The 23,987-nt window shown below is 37.6% G+C and overlaps 1 protein-coding gene across 2 annotated transcripts; it reads right to left on the bottom strand.

Annotated features, from left to right (window-relative positions):
• Positions 1 to 521: 521 nt before the first annotated feature.
• elmo3 (engulfment and cell motility 3) lies at positions 522 to 23,654 on the bottom strand. Of its 2 annotated transcripts, none has more exons than XM_079810104.1 (21): positions 23,447 to 23,654; positions 17,530 to 17,623; positions 15,524 to 15,564; positions 15,361 to 15,433; positions 13,474 to 13,524; positions 13,125 to 13,294; positions 12,921 to 13,020; positions 12,571 to 12,722; positions 11,625 to 11,703; positions 11,021 to 11,071; positions 10,039 to 10,161; positions 9,831 to 9,953; positions 9,636 to 9,740; positions 9,414 to 9,522; positions 8,400 to 8,536; positions 5,436 to 5,599; positions 3,481 to 3,593; positions 3,277 to 3,381; positions 3,096 to 3,175; positions 2,278 to 2,358; positions 522 to 2,133 (listed from the first exon to the last, which is right to left on the bottom strand). In XM_079810104.1, exons 2-21 carry the CDS (start codon positions 17,605 to 17,607, stop codon positions 1,921 to 1,923), a joined length of 2,148 nt encoding a protein of 715 aa, XP_079666230.1. In that variant the 5' UTR covers positions 17,608 to 17,623; positions 23,447 to 23,654; the 3' UTR covers positions 522 to 1,920. The 2 variants fall into 2 exon arrangements, with proteins under 2 accessions (XP_079666230.1, XP_079666229.1); XM_079810103.1 differs by having other exon boundaries at positions 17,530 to 17,631; positions 23,447 to 23,652.
• Between the last annotated feature and the right edge of the window lie 333 nt (positions 23,655 to 23,987).

The following is a 23,987-nucleotide window of genomic DNA, read 5'->3' as shown; positions in this document are numbered from 1 at the left end:
GAGACAGAAAAGTCACTTATGTGTTAAATTAAGTGTTACATATCCAGATATTTCAATATATAAAACAAATTACTCATGTTAAATTATTCACTGAATATGCTATTGTTATTTAATTAAGAGTTAATCAAGTGTAAGAAATTACGTTCAATTGCACTGTAACGCGTTTTCGTACGTATTATAGTAAGCTATGCGTATTTTAAATGAACATTATTCGTATGGCTACTTAGAATAATCATTAACCGACAGTTTGGGGAGACCCGATTTCGAGGGAGGGCCCGATTTGTCATGACACCGGCATTTACGAACAAACGCTGATTCTTCTTGTGAATCAAAAAAATGAGCGACTCTTGTTGAGACGTTTCTTTTAATGAATTGTTCAAAACGACGAGTTACAGGTTTAAATGACCATAGCGAATTCATCATCACTACTGAAAGACTGTCCATATATCGCTAAAAATACACATTTGCAACAGATTTCTAATAAGCAATGAAAACACACAATAAAAGACATTAAGGCTATTATGATAATATATATTCTTTTATTCCATACAAAGAATAAACAAATCTTGAATTAATACGGCCACATCATTGATCAAGATGTTACACAACACCCGAAGTTGAAGCTATATACAACACAGCAAATACAGTACATGGATTGTTTTTTTTTTTGCTAGATCAATGACATTAGATTTGTGACTACCACAAAAGAACACAAAATCAGTGGATTACACAAGTGTTGTTTTTCCACACATTAAAGTTGTCAGCTCCATTAATGCATTATACAAAGGGACCACAGAATGTTTGAATTATATATTTTTGATCTTGAAACGTATGTAATTTAAATCAACATACGATGAAGTGCTTGTTATGTAAGGAAAAACTACATTTAGATCTTTAGCCAAAACAGTCGTGGATTAAATGGAAATATGATTACCTCCCACACGAGCTACTGATGCAAAATCCTACAGGGATAACTGTATTTTGAACTGATGGGGAAAAGGGCTATATCAAAACGAAGTAGTTAAACCAAAAATACAATGCGAGGTTACGTACCTCAAGTGTAAGTTGAAAACATGATTATGTGACAAGGCTGAAAGTATCAAATCACGGCAATATACTCGTGCTGTGTTTTCAAACCATGCTTGGTCAAACTACTCCTCTAACACACAAACCAGCTTAATCCCACTTCAGTACCAAATCCTGTCACCGATTGAATCCAGCACACTGACCTTATATGTGCACCTAATAATGCAGCCTGTATGAAAACATAAATATACAGCGCATTGCAATAATGCCGATCATGCATCAGTATAAGTGAGTTGCACATTGTGCGTATCTGCATATGTACCTACATATTACGCCGTTCAATCTACAAAGGAACATAAACAGAAAATGTTCCAGGTACATCAATGATGAACTCCTAATCGGCGATTGTTTTAAAAGTTAAGCTCTATAATATCGTACCAGCTGAGTACCATTTCGAATATCAAGGCCATTGTGAAGGGAATCAATGAGGACGTCAACAGTATTATTAAAGCACATATCTTTATAGCATACATATTTTAATCTTTTTTCCCTCTCTAATAAGCTGCTCGATGTCATTTAATGCCTTTTAGTATAATTTTGGTAGAAGCTAAACATGTAAAAGGAAAAAAGGAGACAAAAAGTGTGCGTTAAGAATTTCGAACCGGTACGAGTTGACAAAAAAAAAAGGCACGTTAGATACATCATATTCATCGCAGGCACTTCTATTATAGCCTCAATATGATTGTTCAAAGTGCTCTTTCATATCAAGCCCTGAAATTTTAATCTGAGAACCTGCATTTCTGCTGCCACCGTGTGGCCATATTCAGCCTCAAGTTGTTTCCCGTTTTTGGCAGTGCAGTAACCGCTGTTGACCACACGCTTATGGGTCTCGTGTTATTGTTCAGCTTGGCTGAAGTCGTAGCAGAAGTTGAAGTTGCTGGGCGGTTTGGGGATTGGCGGGGCCGTGTCTGGGATCGGGACATTTTCCAGGTCCAGGAGGCGGAGCTTGATTTCCATAGAGAGGAGAATCTCTAGTTCACTGCGCATACTCTCGCTGCTCATCTCTTTCCCCAGAAGCACGTTAAGCCCGTCCGTCCACAGACAGAACTGTAAGACAAAAAAACAGGACATATAATACTCGAATTTACCCCCAACTGAAGTCTATTCAACTAATACCAGTAGAAGTGATTTAATATTACAATAACGGAAAGCTTTAAGCAGTTCAGTAGTGGAAAAACGAATTAAACTCACATCTGTTCTGGAAGAGGCGATGAAATTCAAGCTATACTCCTCAACGTCATACGTGATGCTGAAAGCCAAGTCCAACACCTCCTGCGAAACCAACCACAACCCAGGACTTACAGTAAAGTTTTGTTATCTATGGAAGCTGGTTTCCGCCACAAAATAAAACATTTTAAAAGATAAAAGGTATAGGATAAGATCAATAAAGATATAAACTCGCAATTCTGAAGAATTGTGAGATATAAACTATTTTTCTTGTAATTGCGAGTATATATCACGCAATTCTGACTTCTTTTCTCTGAATTGTGAGATATAAACTCGCAATTGTGAGTTATGAAGTCAGAATATCAAGATATAAACTCGCAATTTTGAGAAAAAAAAGCCAGACTCGCAAGTGCGACTTTATGTCACGCAATTCTGACTACATAATTCACAATTCTGACTATACAACTCACAATTGCAAGTTTACATCTTACAATTCTGAGAAAAAAGTTGTAAGATGTTAACTCGCATTTGCAAGAAAAAAAGTCAATTGTGAGATAAAATGTCACAATTACCTTTTTTTTTTTTAAATTCTGTGACGGAAACAAGCTTCCATTTTTATCTAATTTTTAGATTTTTATCAGTCGATATAAGACATTTCATTTTTAAATTGACATGATCTTTGCGTCTCACTTAAAACAAATCTCTAATTTAATAGAACTGTTAATGTAATCTTTAGCAAACTTCAAAGTGAATATCCATTTTTGTATAAATGTTGTGATGCCTGAATTCATATTTATTTGATTATTGACTTTCAGAATGAATACAAACTATTAGCATCGAACCTTGGTTTGTTTTCCCTTGTTCTCCTTCATATGAGGACAGTCTTTGCCAGTCACCACACTTTTGATATCTGCAACAGGAACTGAGGGGATATTCAAATGAAACAAATTTTTATTGACAAAGAGGTCAGAGGTCATTTACTCAAAAAGAGTCTTGTGCTCATTCTAGAGGAAGTGCACTTACTCTTTTCCTGAAGAGCCTCGATGGAGGGCATTTCCGCCTCCTCGTCCACATCTCCATAGTGCAGGACTTTGTGATTAGGAGAGAGCCGACAATACCACAGCTTGTCTGAAAGAAAGAAAAAAAACAACAACACTTACTCCAGACAGAAGGACGGTCCTAATAATAATTTTCTGGTGTCTTCCTCAGAGGGTCTTGGAGTCTCACCTTGCCTCCGTCGGCTGCTGATCTTCCGGAAGAGCGTTCCGTGACACAGACGGTTTAGTCTCTGCTGTCTGATGAGCTCCAGAAGCTCTGGCTTCAAACGTTCCTTCAGCTCACTGGATGCAAAGACAGCGAGAAAACACAAGTGATGTAGCGATATCGGAGCGATTGTGCAATCACGTTGATGACTTACAGCTAGTGATGCCCACGCTAGTGAAGCTTCATGAATCATTTTGTGAATCATTTGTTTTGAACCAGTTGTTCAGAGAGCGAATCTATGGAAGCTTGATTCCACCACAGAATAACACAATTAAATTAAATAAAAAGTTAAAGGATTAGTTCACTTCTAAATGAAAATTTCCTGATATTTTACTCACCACCATCTCATCCAAGATGTTCACGTCTTTCTTCAGTCGAAAAGAAATTACGTTTTTTGAGGAAAACATTCCAGGATTTTCCCTCCACATCGTAGACTTCCATGTCAACCAAAATGTTGAAGGTCATTTGAAGGTCAAATGATGGTTGCTCATCTTGCGCTTCTCTGCGACGTGCCAAGGACTGCGTAATCCCGTCGGAAGGGTCAAGCTAGACGTAGGCGGAAGTACCGCCCCAAGCGAACATGCGAGGACTAATACAAACGCCCTTTACCAAAAAACACTCCATCTTCAACTTCAAAATCGTCCGACATCGTTGTTTTACCTTTTTTTTTTTTGCTAAAGGACGTTTGTATTAGTCTTCGCATGTGCACTTTGGCGGTACTTCCTCCTACGTCTAGCGTGACCTTTCCGACGTGATTACGCAATCCTTGGCACGTCACAGAGCAGCGCAAGATGAGCAATTTAGGTTAAAAAGAATATACATTTTAAAATGACCGATCATTTCTCTAGATAAGACCCTATTCCTCATCTGGGATCGTGCAGAGCCTCTGAAGCCCTTCGAAGCTGCATTGATTTGGACCTTCAACATTTTGGTTGCCATGGAAGTCTATGATGTGGAGAAAAACTGGAATGTTTTCCTCAAAAAATGTAATTTCTTTTCAACTAAAGAAAGAAAGACATGAACATCTTGGATGAGATGGGCGGTGAGTAAATTATCAGGAAATTTTCATTTTGAAGTGAACTAATCGTTTAATTGTAAATCTTTGTCTCACAATTCTGCCTTTTTCCCCTCACAATTGTGTTTATACTCATAATTCAGACTTCTTTCCTCACAATTGCATGGTATAAACACGTAATTGTGAGTTTTCATCTTACAATCCTGAATTTTTTCCTCAGAATTGCGAACTGCAATTGTGAATTTACCTCAATCTCGCAATTCTGCTTTTTTGCTACGGAACACAAAATAAAAAAAGGTTATTGCTACCTTTTATCTCACAATTCTCACTCGGAATGTAAAGTTTCTCCCGCAATTCTGAAGAAAAACATTCTGAATTTTGATAACTGAGAAAAAGGGTCTAACTTTTTTTTGTTCACTTCGTGGTGGAAACAAGCTTCCATACGTATCAAACTGTCAAAGTTTCAGCAAAAGAGGCTTTGTGGTGTTTTAACTGTTTTGAAACAGTTGAACCAGTGTCTATATGGCTTTTACCTGATCTTGGATCAGTAAACATTTTGAAGTGACACATTTTTGTATAATGAAAAGCAAGTTAATAGTAGTCTCTTATTGGATGCTCTTCATTAAACAAACAAAACAAGCCCTACAAATTAATGGGATAACAAATATTATACAAACACTTTATATTTAAATGGTGTTTGAGCTTTTAAATTGTTTTGTTGAAAGTGCAATCTGTTCATTTCATTCTCAATTGGTTTGTAAAGGGTGTTTTTGTGTGTGTTTGGGCTGAATTTGCACTGTTTCGACCAGCAGGCGTCACCAGATGTCACTTCAAAGCAGTGAATCATTTTGCGACGCAATTGGCTCTTTTGAATCAAAGCTTCGTTTCTCCCATTTCTACTTACAGCACAGGTGGAGCGAGTGTCTCCTCCTGGTGGAGTCTCTCTGTCTGTCGGAGTTTGAGAATCTCACTGTAGTTCAATACGTTCACCTTATTCTTGAAGAGCTCCAGAGACGTGGGTTTACTGGACAGAGTCCTGGTGATCTGCTCCCGGACAACCTGCATCACCTTTAGAGAAAAAAAATCTGATATTATATTTTGCAATGTGTGTGATTGTCTGAAAAAGTCCCACAGTGTGTCCCATCTCCTCCAGTAAACCTTGATGACTCCTCACACACCGGACGCTTGACCTCACTCACCCCCGCCCCGCACAACACTTCTCTGGGGTTCAGGTCAAGAGAAATGAAGGGGAACGGAAAAGGGGAGATGGGGGAAACTCAAATAAAACAGCAGGGGAGGAGAAAAGAACAATGAAAATATGGGTCTCTCTTGAAGCGAGCGTCCAGCTGTGACAGACAGAACTGCAATGACACGCTCGGTCAACCGAAGAGAGGGAACGTTAGCCGACAACAACACTGCTCACTTTAGACTTTGAGGTAAATGTTCATATCTTTTACATGTTATGGTTCTGAGAGATACAAAACAATATGATATATATTTTTTAATGTTTAAAAGATTCAAGTATTGATGTTTTGGAAAAATGCAGTAACATACAAATACTTAAAATGTATTTATTGCCAGTCTAATTCTGCAGAATTTGGTCAAATATGTGTGCAGAAAATGTAAAAAATAAGATCATTAAAGAAAAGAAACTGATCATCTCTGGTCCTGCAAATGACTGAATTTAAAATATCAGATTGTGGGATTTTCTGCCCCCATCTGGTAAAAACAAATGTATCAAATGTTCTCAATTTTGAACAGTGGTGTATGTGATATATATTGAGTAATCATATCATTTTCAGATTAGTGACTCGCCAAATAACACTGTCCACCTGGTTAAATAACATGATTAATTGATTGTTTTTGGTTGGTTATAAGTAATATTGTATAATGTGTGTTTATTTCATTTCAGCAATTTTGTGCATGTGTTAAATTTGTGTGAAAAAGGGTTTTAAATACTTTTAAATTTAAAGTTATCCCTTCACTATTAACCATTTAATTTCCATCTAATATGCATAATATGTTTACAATGTAAAGAATAATGGATTGTCATCAACAATGCAATAGAAAGTTCAATATTATAAACGACATTACAACTTGTACATATATGCACAAGATACTGATAGCACCTCGCATCATTTACGTCTTTCTCAATATCTTGGTTACTGAAATAAAAGAAGAACATTTTTATTCTGTAACTAGTCCTACAACACAGAGACAAAACACCCATCCTACCTCAGCCTTAGTGAAAGCAGCAGCTGTGGTCCCTTCACAACCACAGCGACACTGTGTGTATGTATTAGTGTTTGGGTGTGTGTATGTGTTAGAGAGAGTGTGTATGGTCCCTCCCTCTAGATGCCCCCCAATAAACTCTCACATCCCTCTAAAACACCATCGAAAACACACACTTCACATCACACAGGCCTCAGCCAACAAGTTCATAGCACTATGCCAGCAACAATTAACTGTTGTTAAAGAGAAACAGCACAGTCAGGGTGTGTAGAGAAGGAAAAAAAGCAGTGAAGTGAGTAAGTTATATGAGAAAACACACACAAAATAAGAGCTCAACTTTGGCTACTTTTCTCATGTTTGACACCAAGAAAACAGTTGAATTGTTAAATAAGAGCCACTTGTTTCTAACATTAATTTAAAAAAAAAAAAACTACTTACAGGACAAAGACAAAAGTGGCAGGTTATGCACTAAAAATGCAATTTAGACATTAAAACACTAAGCTATTTTTGGGATGTGGTTTACTGTTGATCTGTATTTCTGCTAGGGAGCGGGATTCCTTTTGTTCTTCTAATACCCCTTTATAAAGTGTGCCCATGAGGTCGGTGTGGCGGGGGGCGACGGTCAGTGAAAACAAAAAGACAGGCCGGTCAGCTGGACACTCTCTCTATCCCAAAGGTCATGAGGGTCACAAGGTTTACGGCCTGAAAGCGTTTATTAAATGGAGGTCTGTTTTGCTGCACCGCTGAATAGTTTGGGCTGGAAGGAAGGACACTTTCTTTACCATCAGAAAAGGAGACGTAACAATTTAGGGAATGTTGATATACACAAAGGCACTTAAAGAAGGAGTCTGTCTCTTCGGTTTAAGAGCAGCATGCTTGTCATTCCAACAGCTTGACGTTTCTCAGACCATCCACATGAACTGATCAATATCCATTTGTTCAATAAACTATAAATCACTGCTGCAGCTGGTCACTTCTCAGATAGGTCTATTGTGACTCTTAGAAAGCTTTCAAGAATACATTTGGATCTTAAAATGATATGGCAATAATACCTTAAAAATGCACTAGTTTTCTCACAACTTGTTTGGATCTTTAAAGGTCACATGAAATAGTGTTCACAGACCATTTTACTTATAAAAAATATATAATATTTTTAAAAAACAATAATAAAATGCAGGTATTAAGTAATAAATTTGGTCCAATTAAATTTTATGTTGACTTTAATATATCACAGACAGCAGAATCTTTTTTGCTATTTTGAAATATTTTCTGGAAAATACAGGTTATTAAAAGGTTATTCAGATTTAACACAATCCCCACGTTTGCATATCTACACATATTCAGTTTTTTTAAAAACTTGACCCATCATGATAAATGACTGTAAGCTACAGTATTACATGAATCATAAAAGAGGCTATTTACATATCAAATTCAGCAAAAAAAAGCCAGTTTGGTGAGAAGGTGGAAAATGTTCCTATAAAACAAATGTGCAACATTTTCGTGCATCCTTTTTTCTCTCTCTCTCTCAAAATACACTAGTTTCAGTAACTGCAGACCAACACTTTTACACTTTGAAACGAAAGAGGATGTGGAAAAAGTCCTTATAAGCACAGAGATGGTAAATGTGATGATCTACCTTGTCAAAGTCCTCCTGCGTGGCTCTCATCTCCTTCCACGTCTTGTTGAGGAGCTGAATGCAAATGCAGAAAAGCTCCTCCAGCAGTCGGTCCTGAGCGAAGAAGACGGGGTGATAGTCTGAGCCGGTCTCAGAGGCTGCGAAAGAGACATGAGAAAGAGTATATGACAACTTATGACAACAAGTCATATTAAACACATATATACACACATACACACAGAGTTATTGACATCCCTGGTAAATATGATCAAAGATGGCTGTAAAAATAAATCTGCATCGTTTATCTTTTATTAAAAAAATTCACAAAAATTGAACTTTCATTGTTGTAAAAGAATTGAAAGTGGGGGGGTAAATCACATTATGAAATGCTTTTCTCCAAAACACATTGGCCATAATTATTGGCACCCTTTTATTAAATACTTTTTGCAATCTCCTTTTTCTCTCTTTTTTATTTTTTACTGTAATAATATTTCATCAAATAAATGCAGCCTTGGTGAGTATAAGTCTATAATATTTAATTTAAATACAAACACTTTTGTTATATAAAAATTATAGATATTAAAATAGGTCTTCTATTATTTTTATATTTTAAATATAATATATTTATATATAAACATTAAGTGAGATGAGTATGAGAACATAAGAGAAAATAAGAGTTAAAAATAGAAATAAAATATATATATATACACAAAATATAGATTAATTTATTATTTATATTTTATATATAAATATAAATGATGATAAAAAATACAAATAAAAAAAACACATCTGAAAATACCCTCTCGGAACAAGCCTATGTAGACATTTTTAAATTGAGGCAAATAAAATGGCTGTAAGAGATACAGTCTGCAAATGTTGGTTGGAAAATATGCCTTACAATAAATTTCCAGTATACGAGTGTTCCAGTGGCTCTCAAAACCATTTTTTTTTTCTATCAGGACATAGCCTGAGCTATAAAATCCTCATCTGATCATTGCCACCGAGATATCTCCAGTGTTGTGTCAGTTCACTCACGGGGTTCTCCGATGCGCAAGATCTCACACAAGATGAGCGTGAGCTGGATGCTGCTGCGGGCAAATGGACACTCGTGTTTGTCCTCTCTGCTGCTGTTCTCCAGCACAAACTGAGACAGTGAGACAGAGACTTATGGGTCAATGCATACTGATATAGTGATGTATACTGTCCCCAAAAAGTGTCTGCATTATATAACAAAAATATCCATATGTGCTCACTCACCCTGCTGTAAGCGTCAGGGTAACGGGAGGCAAAATACGCCATGGTGTCCAACGCCAGGAGACCCGGAGGACACCGGCTCAAGTCCTGACCAGGATTACTGTTATTCTGACACACAAAAAACATACAAAAAATGTGCCCTCGAGTTTTGTTGTTGTGCGGTATTGACACTTCACAATTCGTTTTTTTGACACTCACAGAGAAGCCGAGTTTCTTAAACTCTTTAGCGCAGAGCGAACGTCTACGTTCATTACTCAGACCGCTCTCGCTTTCTGTCTCAAACGCAGCCTGCCGTAGCCCGTGGAGCATGTCCCTCTGATCCTGAAGGATATGGGAGAAATTTGCGTGTGAGAAAAGTGCACAGAGTGACTCAGAAAACAAATGAAGATGCAGAATAAAAGTAAACCTGGCTGTAGGAGTCCAGAGGCGTCCTCATTCGGGGCTCCAGGTGGTTTAGACGGACCGTCTGCAGCACATAGAGGTAGTGGGCCATCTCATCTCCTACTAAAGTAGAGCTGTGGATGATGTTCTGCAAACAGCAACAGTTGTTACATCGTATTTGCTATTATACTTTTTCAGATGTTACCTTTCATGTAGTGTGTAATATAGCTGTTTGAGAACGTAAAAGGTCTGCAAAGTTTCAAAGATCAAAGTGCCATAGAGTAATTGTAATCCTTGAAATTGTCTCTTAAAAGAAAGAACCGATTCTGAACTGCTTGAAAAGAGTCATCAGTAATTCCAGTCTTACTTTCTGCAAGGACCTACATAGGTTTGTAACAAATTTGCATAATGCATGCCTATGATTTCCATTGGCTGTCAGCGAACAAAGAGTTTAGTTTGTGAAGTTGACATGTCGAGAAGATGCTACTTTATGTGCTGCACTTTGCATGCACTCCCAAAGGATAAGGACACAAGCTTGAATTGATGCAGTAAAACCAACGGCATCATTACTGTTTGTATCACTGAGTATCAAGTGCTGAGCTGAAATTCAGATATGGTAATGGACGTTTAGTTTCTGACTAAACGTAGACCATTCAAAACAGACTGGGCCATCTGACCAATCAGAGGAAAGTAGGTTCTCAGAAAGGAGGGGTTTAGAAAGACCGAATCTTTTATTGAACCGTTTCAGACACTGAGAAAAAAATTTGATGCTGCAATGCATATTATGAGGAAATGTAAGTGTTTTTGACCTTGGGTACATGTAAAAAATATTGTAAGGAGCAAAATTAGGAACCTTTAAAATAGCATAACAGAGGCATTTAACAGTTATATGTTTTTTTTTTTTAAAAGTCATGTACAGATTGTGATGCAATGGAAAATGTTTGTGACAGGACTTTTCAAAATAGTAAGTATCCTATAAACGGACGAGAGCTTCAAAACTTTCTCACCTTGTGAATATACTGTCGTAGGTTCCTCTTCTCAAGAAATTCAAAGAGCTCCTGAAATCATTTAAAATTTAAAATCAGAAACACTTTTTTAGAGTGCAATAGCCATTTTGAACAAGTACTATATCAGGTTTATTACAAAAATCAGTTCCAGTTTTTGCATTTTCTGAATCTAAAAATCTAAGTCCAAAAATCAACCGCCTGCCCATGAAGAGCGAATTGAGAAAATGTTCCAGCTATAAATGTTTTATCATCAGCCACTACTATATACACTACTCTTCAATTTACCCTAGATTCTCTAAAACAAGTCTCTCATGCTCACCAAGGCTGATTTATTTATTCAAATATAGAGTAAAAAACAATAGAATTGTGAAATATTACCATTTCAAATAGTAAAAAATAGCAAATAATTTATTCCTGTGATTCCAAAGTTGAATCAGACCTTCTTATAATAGAGCTTCCGCTAGCAAAATAGTTCTCAGACACCAACAATCCGCCTTTAACTACAACAAGGCTGTAATTTTGCTTACACTATTATAATCCCAAAAGACACTGACAGAAAAACCAAGATATCAGAGACACAGAACACAACCGGTCAACCTCTCACCTGTCTGTCTGACTCTCTACCAGCCTGTAACATTGCCATCAGCAGAGCCATGGCTTTAGTCTGCAGCTGCTGGTTTGTTCTACAGTACATTTGGACATAAGAAAAAAGGAGGGAAAATTAGAATCATTCATGTAAGAATGCTGATTTAAAAGGTACACCATGTTACTTTTTGTTCAAAATAGGCTTGCTGCGGTAGTTGGTGTTACTGGTGTTAATGTTTAAAAAAAATAAATAACACCACTACAGGGACAAAAGTTACATGGTGCATCTTTAAATATCCAACACATGTTAATATTGAACACGATGAACTACACCAAAATATATTTTCTGAATGAGGAAGAAACATTCACTTGCATGACAAAGGAAGTAACAGATTTATTATTATTAATAAAAAGAAATAAAAAACCTGTTTATTTTTCTATTTTAAAAAATTACAAAGAAATAAACAATACAAAATAATAATGTTATTGTTATTAATAAAGTTTGGTATTAATGAACAATATAATACAAAACTTTTGTGAAATTCATAACTATACAAAAGCTATTATTATTATTCCTAATTTTGTTTTTGTCATAATTATTATTCAATTTACTGTTAATATAATTGCAATAATCGGTTATCGAAAGCATTGAGAAGTTATTAAACATCTATTGAAATCTTGTTAACTAAAAAAAGTAATATTGTTGTTGTTGTTATTATTATTAAAGTTGAATCTGTTACTGAAAGCACTGAGAAGAATTGTTAAACATTTACTAATTGAAACTGTTAGTCACTGTTTTCAGGTTTAATTTAAATGTACCTCAATATAGAATCATCGTTGTCATCTACTTTCATTTATGTGGTGCATTTCAGTCTTCAGTCTTCACAGTCACACCCATAAAGTAAACTTTGCAATAATGCAAAAAGTTAAAACAGCCAAATAATACAGCACCCTTCTGTACTTACACCTGGAGATGTGAGAGGAGTCTCTCGAGGGTGACTACTAGTTTGACCTCATTGAACAGACTACTGCTGCTGAGCACCATGCTCTCCAGGATAGCCAGTGACACCTGCTGGATAGACGTGTCCATCGCCTTTGCATTCACAAAACTGGCGATCTGAAAAACAAACATGACTGAATAGGCAACAACAGAGAAGGTAACCAATTAAGACAAAAATGAACAGCAACACAACATCAGAAAAGTAACTATGGGAGCCGAAAAACACTTAATCCAATCAGAATCCAACATTTAGAAAGCTGTGTAATAACAGTGTCCATACTGCATTATGGATGTGAAGGGTGTATTGCTTAGTACCTTTTTGATAAAGACACTGGACAGATTCTCCCAGGACACAATGCCATGATCCATGAGCTCCATGAAGGCAGTGAGAGTGTGTGTAATTATCAGATTGTCCCTGGAGAAAGAAAAATCACACTTTCACCTGTTTGATATTTCTATTGGGCAGCGATAAAACACTCAAAGTTGGAGAAATGGGGCAAAGACAGGCAGGAAACTGACTCATGAGCGTCCTCCACTATCTTGACGAGCAGGGAGTGTCCATCACGACTGATAAACTCTTGGGCAAACGTGATGTCGGTGGAGACGGTGGCCAGCTGCTTCAGAGAGTCACAGAGCACGCCCGAGTCTGAACTTTGAATGCCTTTATACAGATCTTCAGCGCAACGGCCCTGACAAACACAGTGTTATAAATCCTTGAGCAAGCAAACATGGCTATTACATGGCACTGTGGCTGTGTACATTTTGATTATATCAAAAACTGTATCAAAATTGCGTGAACAGATGTGTTTTAGATACACTAAGATTAAGTTAAATACTGTCGCTGTCAAAATCTCACAAACACACTCACTGGTGCTTTGGTTAAACGCAGGATGCTGCCATTTTTGATGTCCAGGCGGTTCTAGAACAAAAGTCATAAAGCAGCCAACAGTCAGTGTACAGGAAGTGATATTATTAGACTTCATATATAGTATGTGTGTAGTAGAGAGACAAATGAAAAAGACAGCAAGAAACTAAAAAAACAATGATGATAGAAAGAGATAGAGAGGAAGATAGATGATAGAAAGACAGACAGAAAGGAAAGAAAGGAAAGAAAGAAAGAAAGAAAGAAAGAAAGAAAGAAAGAAAGAAAGAAAGAAAGAAAGAAAGAAAGAAAGAAAGAAAGAAAGAAAGAAAGAAAGAAAGAAAGAAAGAAAGAAAGAAAGAAAGAAAGAAAGAAAGAAAGAAAGAAAGAAAGAAAGAAAGAAAGAGAGAGAGAAAGAGAGAGAGAGAGAAAGACAGAGACAGAAAGAGAAAGAAAAAAAAGAAATTGATGATGAAAAGATTGATAAATAGCAAGAAACTAAAAAAAACAATGACCATAGAAAGAGATACAGATGGAGATAGATGATAGAAAGATAGACAGAAAGAGAAAGAAAGAAAGAACGAGAGAGAGAGAAAGAAAGAGAAAGAAAGAAAGAAAGAACGAGAGAGAGAGAAAGAAAGAACGAGAGAGAGAGAAAGAGAGAAAAAAAAAGAAAGAAATAACGAAAGAAAGAAAGAACGAGAGCGAGAGAGAGAGAGAGAGAGAGAGAGAGAGAGAGAGAGAAAGAAAGAACGAGAGAGAGAAAGAGAGAGAGAAAAAAAGAAAGAACGAAAGAAAGAACGAGAGAGAGAAAGAAAGAAAGAACGAGAAAAAGAAAGAAAGAACGAGAGAGAGAGAGAGAGAGAGAGAGAGAGAGAGAGAGAGAGAGAGAGAGAGAGAGAGAGAGAGAAAGAAAGAATGAGAGAGAGAAAGAAAGAAAGAATGAGAGAGAAAGAAAGAAGGAAAGAACGAGAGAGAGAAAGAGAGAGAAAGAAGGAAAGAACGAGAGAGAGAAAGAAAGAAAAAGACAGAGAGAGAGAGAGAAAGAAAGAAAGAAAAAGACAGACAGACAGACCGAAAGAAAGAAAGAGAAAAAGAAAGAGAAGAAAGAATGAATGAAAAAAAGAAAGAGAAAAAGAAAAAGAACTAGAAAGAAAGAAAGAAAGAATGAGAGAGAAAGAAAGAAGGAAAGAACGAGAGAGAGAAAGAGAGAGAAAGAAGGAAAGAACGAGAGAGAGAAAGAAAGAAAGACAGAGAGAGAGAGAGAGAGAGAAAGAAAGAAAAAGACAGACAGACCGAAAGAAAGAAAGAGAAAAAGAAAGAGAAGAAAGAATGAATGAAAAAAAGAAAGAGAAAAAGAACGAGAAAGAAAGAAAGAAAGAGAAAAAGAAAGAAAGAAAGAAAGAAATAAAGAAAGAAAGAAGAAAGAGTGTTTGAATATGCCAGGAGAAACGTCATGTTGTGTTTTGCTTATAGTATTGTATCATTAGTCCAGTATTCTCTGCAGCACAACACAACACAAGGCTTGCTGGTTTATGTGCACAACTGTAATTCAAGCCTTTGCCTCAACTTGTCTGGGAATTCAGTCTCCACACTCTCACTTTACACACACACACACACACACACACACACACACACACACACACACACACACGATGACACAAATGAATCACAGAATATTAAAACCCACCATCATCAGCTCTAGAGTCACATCCATACAGACAGACAGAAACAGAAACAGAGCAAACACAACATGAAGTGCATCTGACCACACCCAAGATCAACAACAAATACAGATAAGAGAATCACACCAGAACAACTGACATTATCGGATTCAAGTCCACACACACACACAGATGTAGTTATACACTGGAGATGATGGAAATGACCTACAGATTCAGTGATGTATGTCTGGATCCCATCTGCATACTGGAGAGCATAGTTGTCCGGACCCGGAAGATTCCACCTTCAAAAATAATAGGACACCCTTTACAAAAACAGCTATTTTCCATCATGGACATTTCAGCTATGGAAAAACACACACTAAATGACTTACTTGTCGCAAACCTCTTTTATGACGGCAATGAGGGGCTTTTTCTGAAACGAGATTGAAAAATATGATGTTTATTTACTGTACACTACATAGCAAGACAAAATGCGGGCAAGGGTCAATTAGGTGATGCTCTTTTTGTCTGGATCTAAAACACTGCCTTGACTGAAATAAAAGTACTAAAACAACATCAAAGATTCTCCAAAGTCAACAACTGCAACATCTCATCATATGTGGCAGCTCCTGTGGCTCACCGATTAGAAATTTCGGTGTTGGTGGTAGACCAATCGGTGGCCTGTAATTTGTGGTGAGCGGGCTGGCAGCGAGTGGAAGTGCTGGGAATGGCGAGGAAGAGCAGAAGGGAAGGTCATTGGGGGTTTGAGGCTCTTTCTAATCCTTAAGTACCCATCAGAGTCACACAACGGTTCATTCATATTTCAACCTAGTTATTTAGAAAACCCAAACGGAGAGAGCTTCTCTGACAATGGCTGGACTCTCAAGACAATAACACATTCTGTTAGGACGTCCCAAACAATGGGATCAAAGCCTCTGAAGATACTATGCGCAGCATTTGTCCACCCAATGTTTTGACCGGGTAGGCGGCAATAATAGCTGATTCAAAACAATTGAGGATGAACTAATTGGTTATGATTTGTAAGAAACAGGAAGCCCTTGATCATAAAGACCAAATCAATTCCAGTTACAAATGCGTTGCTAATTGAGTTTTTGCTTCACTTACAAATGTCAAATACAAATTATCCAGAGCGGACTCTGATATTGCCTATATACACACACACACACACAATTAAATCATTTATAAAATATAGTTTATAGGCTATATATAGGCTTCCATGCTCTTTTCAAGGGGACCTATTATGCAAAATTTGAACATAAATGTGACCCTGGACCACAAAACTAGTCATAAGGGTTCATTTTTTTTAATTGAGATTTATACATCATCTGAAAGCTGAATAAATAAGTTGTTAGGATAGGACAATATTTGGCCGAGATGCAACTATTTGAAAATCTGGAATCTGAGTGTGCAAAAAAAATCGAAATGAAGTCCTTAGCAATGCATATTACTAATAATAACAACACATTTTTGATATATTTACAGTAGGAAATATACAAAATATCTTGATGGTACATTATCTTTACTAAAGATTCTAATGATTTTTGGCATAAAAGGAAAATCTATAATTTTGACCCATATAATGTATTATTGGCTATTACCACAAATATACCAAATATATGCGACTTATGACTGGTTTTGTGGTCCAGGGTCACAAATGTGTGCCAACAGTGTGTGTACCCAACCACACTATAATGATAAAAATCCCCCCGCTCCTTTTTAAATCCCCATAAATCATAAGCAGTGTCTCAGAAAGAATACGCCGTTTGCAGTTTCTATGCAATGTGACATCACACTGCACAGGCCCTGCCCATGACTCCTGACGGACTCTGCCTTATTAGCATAGACCCCGCCCTGAGTGAGCTGTCCACCATGTTTATCTCCTCGCCAGAGCATTTAACAGCAACATTCAAGTAAGAAATGTGCCTATTCATTACCACCCCCAATGTCATACCAAATTTAGCATTTTAAATCAACAGTAAATTTTTTGCTAACTTTTTACCACGTCTTTGAGTATCGCAATAATATCGTATCGTGATATGTATCGAATCGTGACATGAGGGTATTTTTACACCCCTGCAATCTAGTGACCATCTCTGCATTCAAATTCCAGAAAGTTGCCATTACAAAACTTACAAAACAAAACTTCCACATGTAAGCACAAAATCAGTTTCTCAAAATCGAAACATACAGTGCTTATACATATAACTTCCTCATTTGCATAAAACCCTTGGTCTTTTTGTAATTTATCTGTGAACTTTAAAATGACACTGAATGAACAGTGCTGTTATTCCTCAAATGCTGACTAGCGACGAGTTTCAGACTTTTGCATGCACATGGGTCAATATCCCTTTTGTGACGGGAAGTGCGGGACACTCACCTGGTCTAGCTGAATGAGCTGCGGGTATGCACCCGGCATCTGAATGGCAATCTTTACTATATCCTTTTGCTGCGGCATTTTGAGAGATGAGCGTCTACAACCCTGAAAAAGAGATACAGGAGAAAAATACAGGAAATAACCACTAAAAACATTTCAAACGCATTCTGTGCAGTGCTGGGTGGTTTAATCGTACAATATCATTCGTTTCAAAGTCTGTAAAACTTGAAATTGTACCAACCTAACACAAGTATACTGACACATTTCAAAACATACCAAAATGCCACTGAGGTGAACAGACAGGCACTATTGGACGCTAAATGTGTCATCGATTCTATTTTCAGGTTGACTGGGTGTTCTGTGTTCTTCCTCTTTGAAAGGAGAACTTGTGTGTCTCTCACTTTGTGCTTTATGTTGCTTTAACTCAGCATACTGGGATTAATGGTGTACTACGTGCTCTCGTTTTTCAGTCAGTCCTATATCAGCAGACTATAAGACTATAGCCCGGTTTCACAGACAGGGCTTAGATTAAGCCAGGTTTAGTTAAATTAGCGCATTTAAATAGCTTTTATAAACGTACCTCAGAAAACAAACATTACTGGTGTGTAATGGCACTGACATATTTTAAGATATAAGTTGCTTTCAGTTAAAACAGCTCTAACATGCATTTTAGTCTGGGACTAGGCTTAAGCCTTTTCTGTGAAACCGGGGATATAAATCTAGTCCACTTTGCAGATAATCCTGGTCCAGAACGGTCCAAGAGTCATCTTAGATTTTGTGATCAGAATTTCTGTCTATCCTAGGGATGCGCGGTATACCGGTACTGGGAAAATACCGGTATATATTTTCTTTCAAACGGTACAATATCATGATTTTGCTCATTTCGGTATATGCTGCTGAAGTTACGCTACCCAAACTGACGTGAAACCGCCAAATGTGGCAACATAGAACAAAATGAATACAGCAGTTGAATCTCACTCAACACGCCCAAAACAATTTAATAAAGAAAGGAGTAGAAGTGAAATTTGGAATTACTTTGCTAATAAAACTGCTGAAGAACCATCAAACCTTGCCAAGCATCGGTCACTTGCTCAGTCTTGTACAAGACATTAAGAGATCGACAGGTGAGTGCATAATTCAAACGATCTCATTTAGACATTTATTTTCTTTTAACACTGATCAACGCACATACATAAGATCGTATCGTTTAAATATAATGAAATCTCCAACGTTCGATTTCATAATATTTGCACGCATACTATTGCACTATTTATTTTCGCGAAAGACATAAATGCAGTTGGTTATGTGACTACTCACTAAAGATGGACATTTTTGACATACTTTTGTGTGTATTTGACTAAGGAAAAACAACTTAATTTGGAATGCGCGAGCTCTTTAGGCTTGTGTGTTTGTTGTTGGTATGAGCACAAAGAAAACTCTCTCTTAAAGAGCTCCCATATCATGTATTACAAAATGCTATAAAATCGCTTGCATGTTCAAATTGGCAAGGTTTAAAAAGACGTGGGTAAGTGATTTCCGTCAGCGAAAGTGTTGAATCGGAGCACGCAGATTGCTTTTATAGTGCAGATGCAATCTTTTGAAGCCAGAAACAATTTGCAAATTTTGAGAGCTAGAGAAGGGAGACGCGCACTCGCGCAGTATTGCTAAAAATACTTCTCACAAGAAAGTTTCCAAATGCCTGATTTGATGTGATAAACTTTGTTGATTAATTTAATAATAAACATTTGGGGTAATTTCCCAGTTCATAAACCCCAAACTTGCGAGAGTGAATAAAATGATGTGGCAAAATTCAGACCCTGTATAGTTTCGATTTAAAGGGATAGTTCACCCAAAAATGAAAATCAGCCCATGATTTACTCGCCCTCAAGTCATCCGAGGTGTATAAGACAGTTATATTAAAAATGTTCTGGCTAATCCAAGCATTATAATAGCAGTAATAGTTGCCCTGTTTTTGAAGTCCATAAAAAATGCATCTGTCCGTCAAATAACATGCTCCACGCGGCTCCGGGGTGTTAATAAAGGCCTTCTGAAGCGAATCGATGCGTTTGTGTGAGAAAAATATCCATATTTAAAAATGCATTTCATTTTTTTCTATGGCTCTGCATCAGCCATCCCCGCGCCATCACTTCCGGCGAATAAGGTCAAAATACATGCAAAATACCGGCGCGATCATAGATATATACATAGATTCCTCATTAGTGCCTGCGCGGATCGGTCGAATGAGGCATCGACGTATATACAGTGAGGAAAATAAGTATTTGAACACCATGCTATTTTACAAGTTCTCCCACTTAGAAATCATGGAGGGGTCTGAAATTGTCATCGTAGGTGCATGTCCACTGTGAGAGACATAATCTAAAAAAAAAAATCCAGAAATCACAATGTATGATTTTTTTAACTATTTATTTGTATGACACATCTGCAAATAAGTATTTGAACCCCTGTCTGTCAGCTAGAATTCTGACCCTCAAAGACCTGTTAGTCTGCCTTTAAAATGTCGACCTCCACTCCATTTATTATCCTAAATTAGATGCACCTGTTTGAGGTCGTTAGCTGCATAAAGACACCTGTCCACCCCATACAATCAGTAAGAATCCAACTACTAACATGGCCAAGACCAAAGAGCTGTCCAAAGACACTAGAGACAAAATTGTACACCTCCACAAGGCTGGAAAGGGCTACGGGGAAATTGCCAAGCAGCTTGGTGAAAAAACGTCCACTGTTGGAGCAATCATTAGAAAATGGAAGAAGCTAAACATGACTGTCAATCTCCCTCGGACTGGGGCTCCATGCAAGACCTCACCTCGTGGGGTCTCAATGATCCTAAGAAAGGTGAGAAATCAGCCCAGAACTACACGGGAGGAGCTGTTCAATGACCTGAAAAGAGCTGGGACCACCGTTTCCAAGGTTACTGTTGGTAATACACTAAGACGTCATGGTTTGAAATCATGCATGGCACGGAAGGTTCCCCTGCTTAAACCAGCACATGTCCAGGCCCGTCTTAAGTTTGCCAATGACCATTTGGATGATCCAGAGGAGTCATGGGAGAAAGTCATGTGGTCAGATGAGACCAAAATAGAACTTTTTGGTCATAATTCCACTAAACGTGTTTGGAGGAAGAAGAATGATGAGTACCATCCCAAGAACACCATCCCTACTGTGAAGCATGGGGGTAGTAGCATCATGCTTTGGGGGTGTTTTTCTGCATATGGGACAGGGCGACTGCACTGTTTTAAGGAGAGGATGACCGGGGCCATGTATTGCAAGATTTTAGGGAACAACCTCCTTCCCTCAGTTAGAGCATTGAAGATGGGTCGAGGCTGGGTCTTCCAACATGACAATGACCCGAAGCACACAGGCAGGATAACCAAGGAGTGGCTCTGTAAGAAGCATATCGAGGTTCTGGCGTGGCCTAGCCAGTCTCCAGATCTAAACCCAATAGAGAATCTTTGGAGGGAGCTCAAACTCTGTTTCTCAGTGACAGGCCAGAAACCTGACTGATCTAGAGAAGATCTGTGTAGAGGAGTGGGCCAAAATCCCTCCTGCAGTGTGTGCAAACCTGGTGAAAAACTACAGGAAACGTTTGACCTCTGTAATTGCAAACAAAGGCTACTGTACCAAATATTAACATTGATTTTCTCAGGTGTTCAAATACTTATTTGCAGCTGTATCATACAACTAAATAGTTAAAAAATCATACATTGTGATTTCTGGATTTTTTTTTTAGATTATGTCTCTCACAGTGGACATGCACCTACGATGACAATTTCAGACCCCTCCATGATTTCTAAGTGGGAGAACTTGCAAAATAGCAGGATGTTCAAATACTTATTTTAAGTATTTGAAACTTAATACTAAAATACTGTAAAACTGTGATAACATTCTGTTTATTAATTGTAAGTCTGCCACTTTAAATACTCAAGCTCTTTAAAGCAGAATGGCATCTCATTGCATCATCTGGAAAAAAAATATTCTGTGTTGTTGTCCTTATTCTAATTCAATGAGAATAGTGAAGTCCACAACAATGAGTATTACATTTTTATTGTCATAGCTTTAGTTCTTGGTGTGAACGGCCCTATTCAAGATCTCTCTCTGAATCTCTCTCAAGGATTTGATGTCAATTATAACCTTGCAAATTCTGCTTCCTCAAAGGTTTATAGTAGCAGCCCAGTGCAACAAAACAGTTGATGGGCTCCATTGACTTCCATAGTATGGTCAATGGGGCAACTGTTTGGCTACCCTTATTCTTCAAAATACCTTATTTTGTGTTCAGCAGAAGAAAGAAACTCATACAGGTTTGGAACAACTTGAGGGTGAGTAAATGTTTTCATTTTTGGGTGAACTATCCCTTTAAGACAAAAAAATGAAAATGTTGTGATCATTTACACACCCTCATGTCATTCCAAACATATACGACTTTCTTCTTAGAACACAAAAGCATATTTTCAAGAATGTTTACTGTTACTACTGTCCATATAATGAAAGGCAATGGGGTCCAAAACAATGATTTTCATTGTTCAACACCAAGATATTTTTCTAAATAACTTGTTTTTTCAAAGAAAAAAGAAAGCCACAAGGTTTGGTACAACATGGTAAATGATCACAACATTTTCATTTTGTGGTATAAGTATTCATATCCTTTAGGTTTGACTGACGAATACCATCGGGTCGAAACGTAAATTTTACTAAATCGATTTTTGGGAGCAGCAGTGTTCAGATGCTCGCTTGTTTCTAGTGAGCTATCCCTTTAAAGCCAGCCAATCAGTATGAAGCTTGTGATTTCAGCCAGCTCTTGCTATTTTTTGCATATAACATTCATCAGATAGTCAGCGAACAGAGGGTGGGCGGCTGGTGAAAGCGACATCTGAGGCTGAGATGTACATGGCTGCTTTATTAAGGAGCCTCTGCCGAATTGTAAAACAGAATCAAGTACTTCCATATGTGTCCTCAGAAGTCTTCCCACTGGAAGCCAGGTTGAGTGAAAGACACTAAAACAGACCCAAAACAACATAACCGCTGTAACCTTCTTCGCTGTAACATATCTCCAGGAATTGAAAGACCACTTGTTAAATCAGTTTGATACTAATCTAAACCACATGGTCGAGAACCTCCACACATTAATGAGCTCTTTCAAGTGGATTAAACTACTTTTAAGACAAGGCCTTCCGTCTAGGCTTTGGATAAGAACTGCTGAGTCGGAGTTAGTGTTTCCCAGACTCCATTCCCAGCATGCCTCAGCACGCTCAGAGAGAAGTTGTGACAGCACAGCCCTCCCGACAGTATTTTTTGGGGTTGAGAAACGGCTGCAACACGAAAGAAATTATCAAAATGGGCTACTTTAGGATCTGCTGACAGCATTCCCAACTGATCTTTGCCCTGTGAACCATGTGCATGTCTGATACAGTCTGATCTCCAGTGGGAGTGTATGGAAGAAAAAAATCAGGCTGCCTGGAATTTCATCCGTGCCACCCTCTGACAGACCACCAACCTCCGAATCAAACATCACACACTTTTTCTGCCAGGTTTTATTCCGTTTTCTCAATCACACCCTCCTTCATTAAATCCAAAAGTTCTAGAAAGATTATTAGTCGCATGTTTGAAGATTTTGTGCGCGTGGCTGTGCATATTATCCAGTAATAACTGACGTCTGGAATAAAAGATGTAACGTTATAGGGAGATATTTACATGCAATTCAAACTTCTTTGCATATAAACCAGTTGTATATTACGCTGTTTTACAGTCTTGAAGTATCTCTGAAGCGTCGTTGTTCTATTCAGAACAATAATTCTGGTTTTAATACAAAACGAACGTGTGGAATGTAAACATTTACACTTTTAAATCTGTTCTGGCTTGTTTAACGTTAGAGAGAAGTAACAAAAGTTATTTTGTTTCGTCTTACCTGTTGGAAGCGGGAGAAGACAAAAAAATTCACACTCTGCGAGGTCGCGGAGTAGCGAAGCGGATACACATTTGCGCTTTGTTCGCGCGAAACACAGCGATAATGCTTTGGTTCTTTTCGATAGCTTGAGTGAGTGTTACATTTCGCTGAAAGTTTTCGGAGAGTTCTAATTGATCACATACACAGTTCCGGGTTGAATGGTGTCCCTCCCGCCCCCTGGAGGAGGGAGCGGAGACTCGGCGCTCCAAAAACTTTATGGGATTTTCTTTGAGGGACTGGGAGAGGAGACCAGAAACTTTACAGTCTCTCCAGCTATAATTAACCAGTTGCATTACTAAGTCATTGATAACTGTGATTTACTAAAAAAGTAAAGTAATTTTCTGTATTTTAATAACAGTTTCTGATGTAATTTCAAAAAAGACTAAAGAACTATTTATATGAAACAATAGTGGATTTAACATCAAAACATGACATCTACTGTTCAAATGTATATTTTAATGCTACCTTCTCAATTTGGTCAGTTCAAGAATAATTTATGGAA

This window comes from Gobio gobio (genome assembly GCF_949357685.1).
Source record: "Gobio gobio genome assembly, chromosome: 25".
Lineage (NCBI taxonomy): Eukaryota > Metazoa > Chordata > Actinopteri > Cypriniformes > Gobionidae > Gobio > Gobio gobio.
This window is presented reverse-complemented; position numbering and strand designations above follow the sequence as displayed.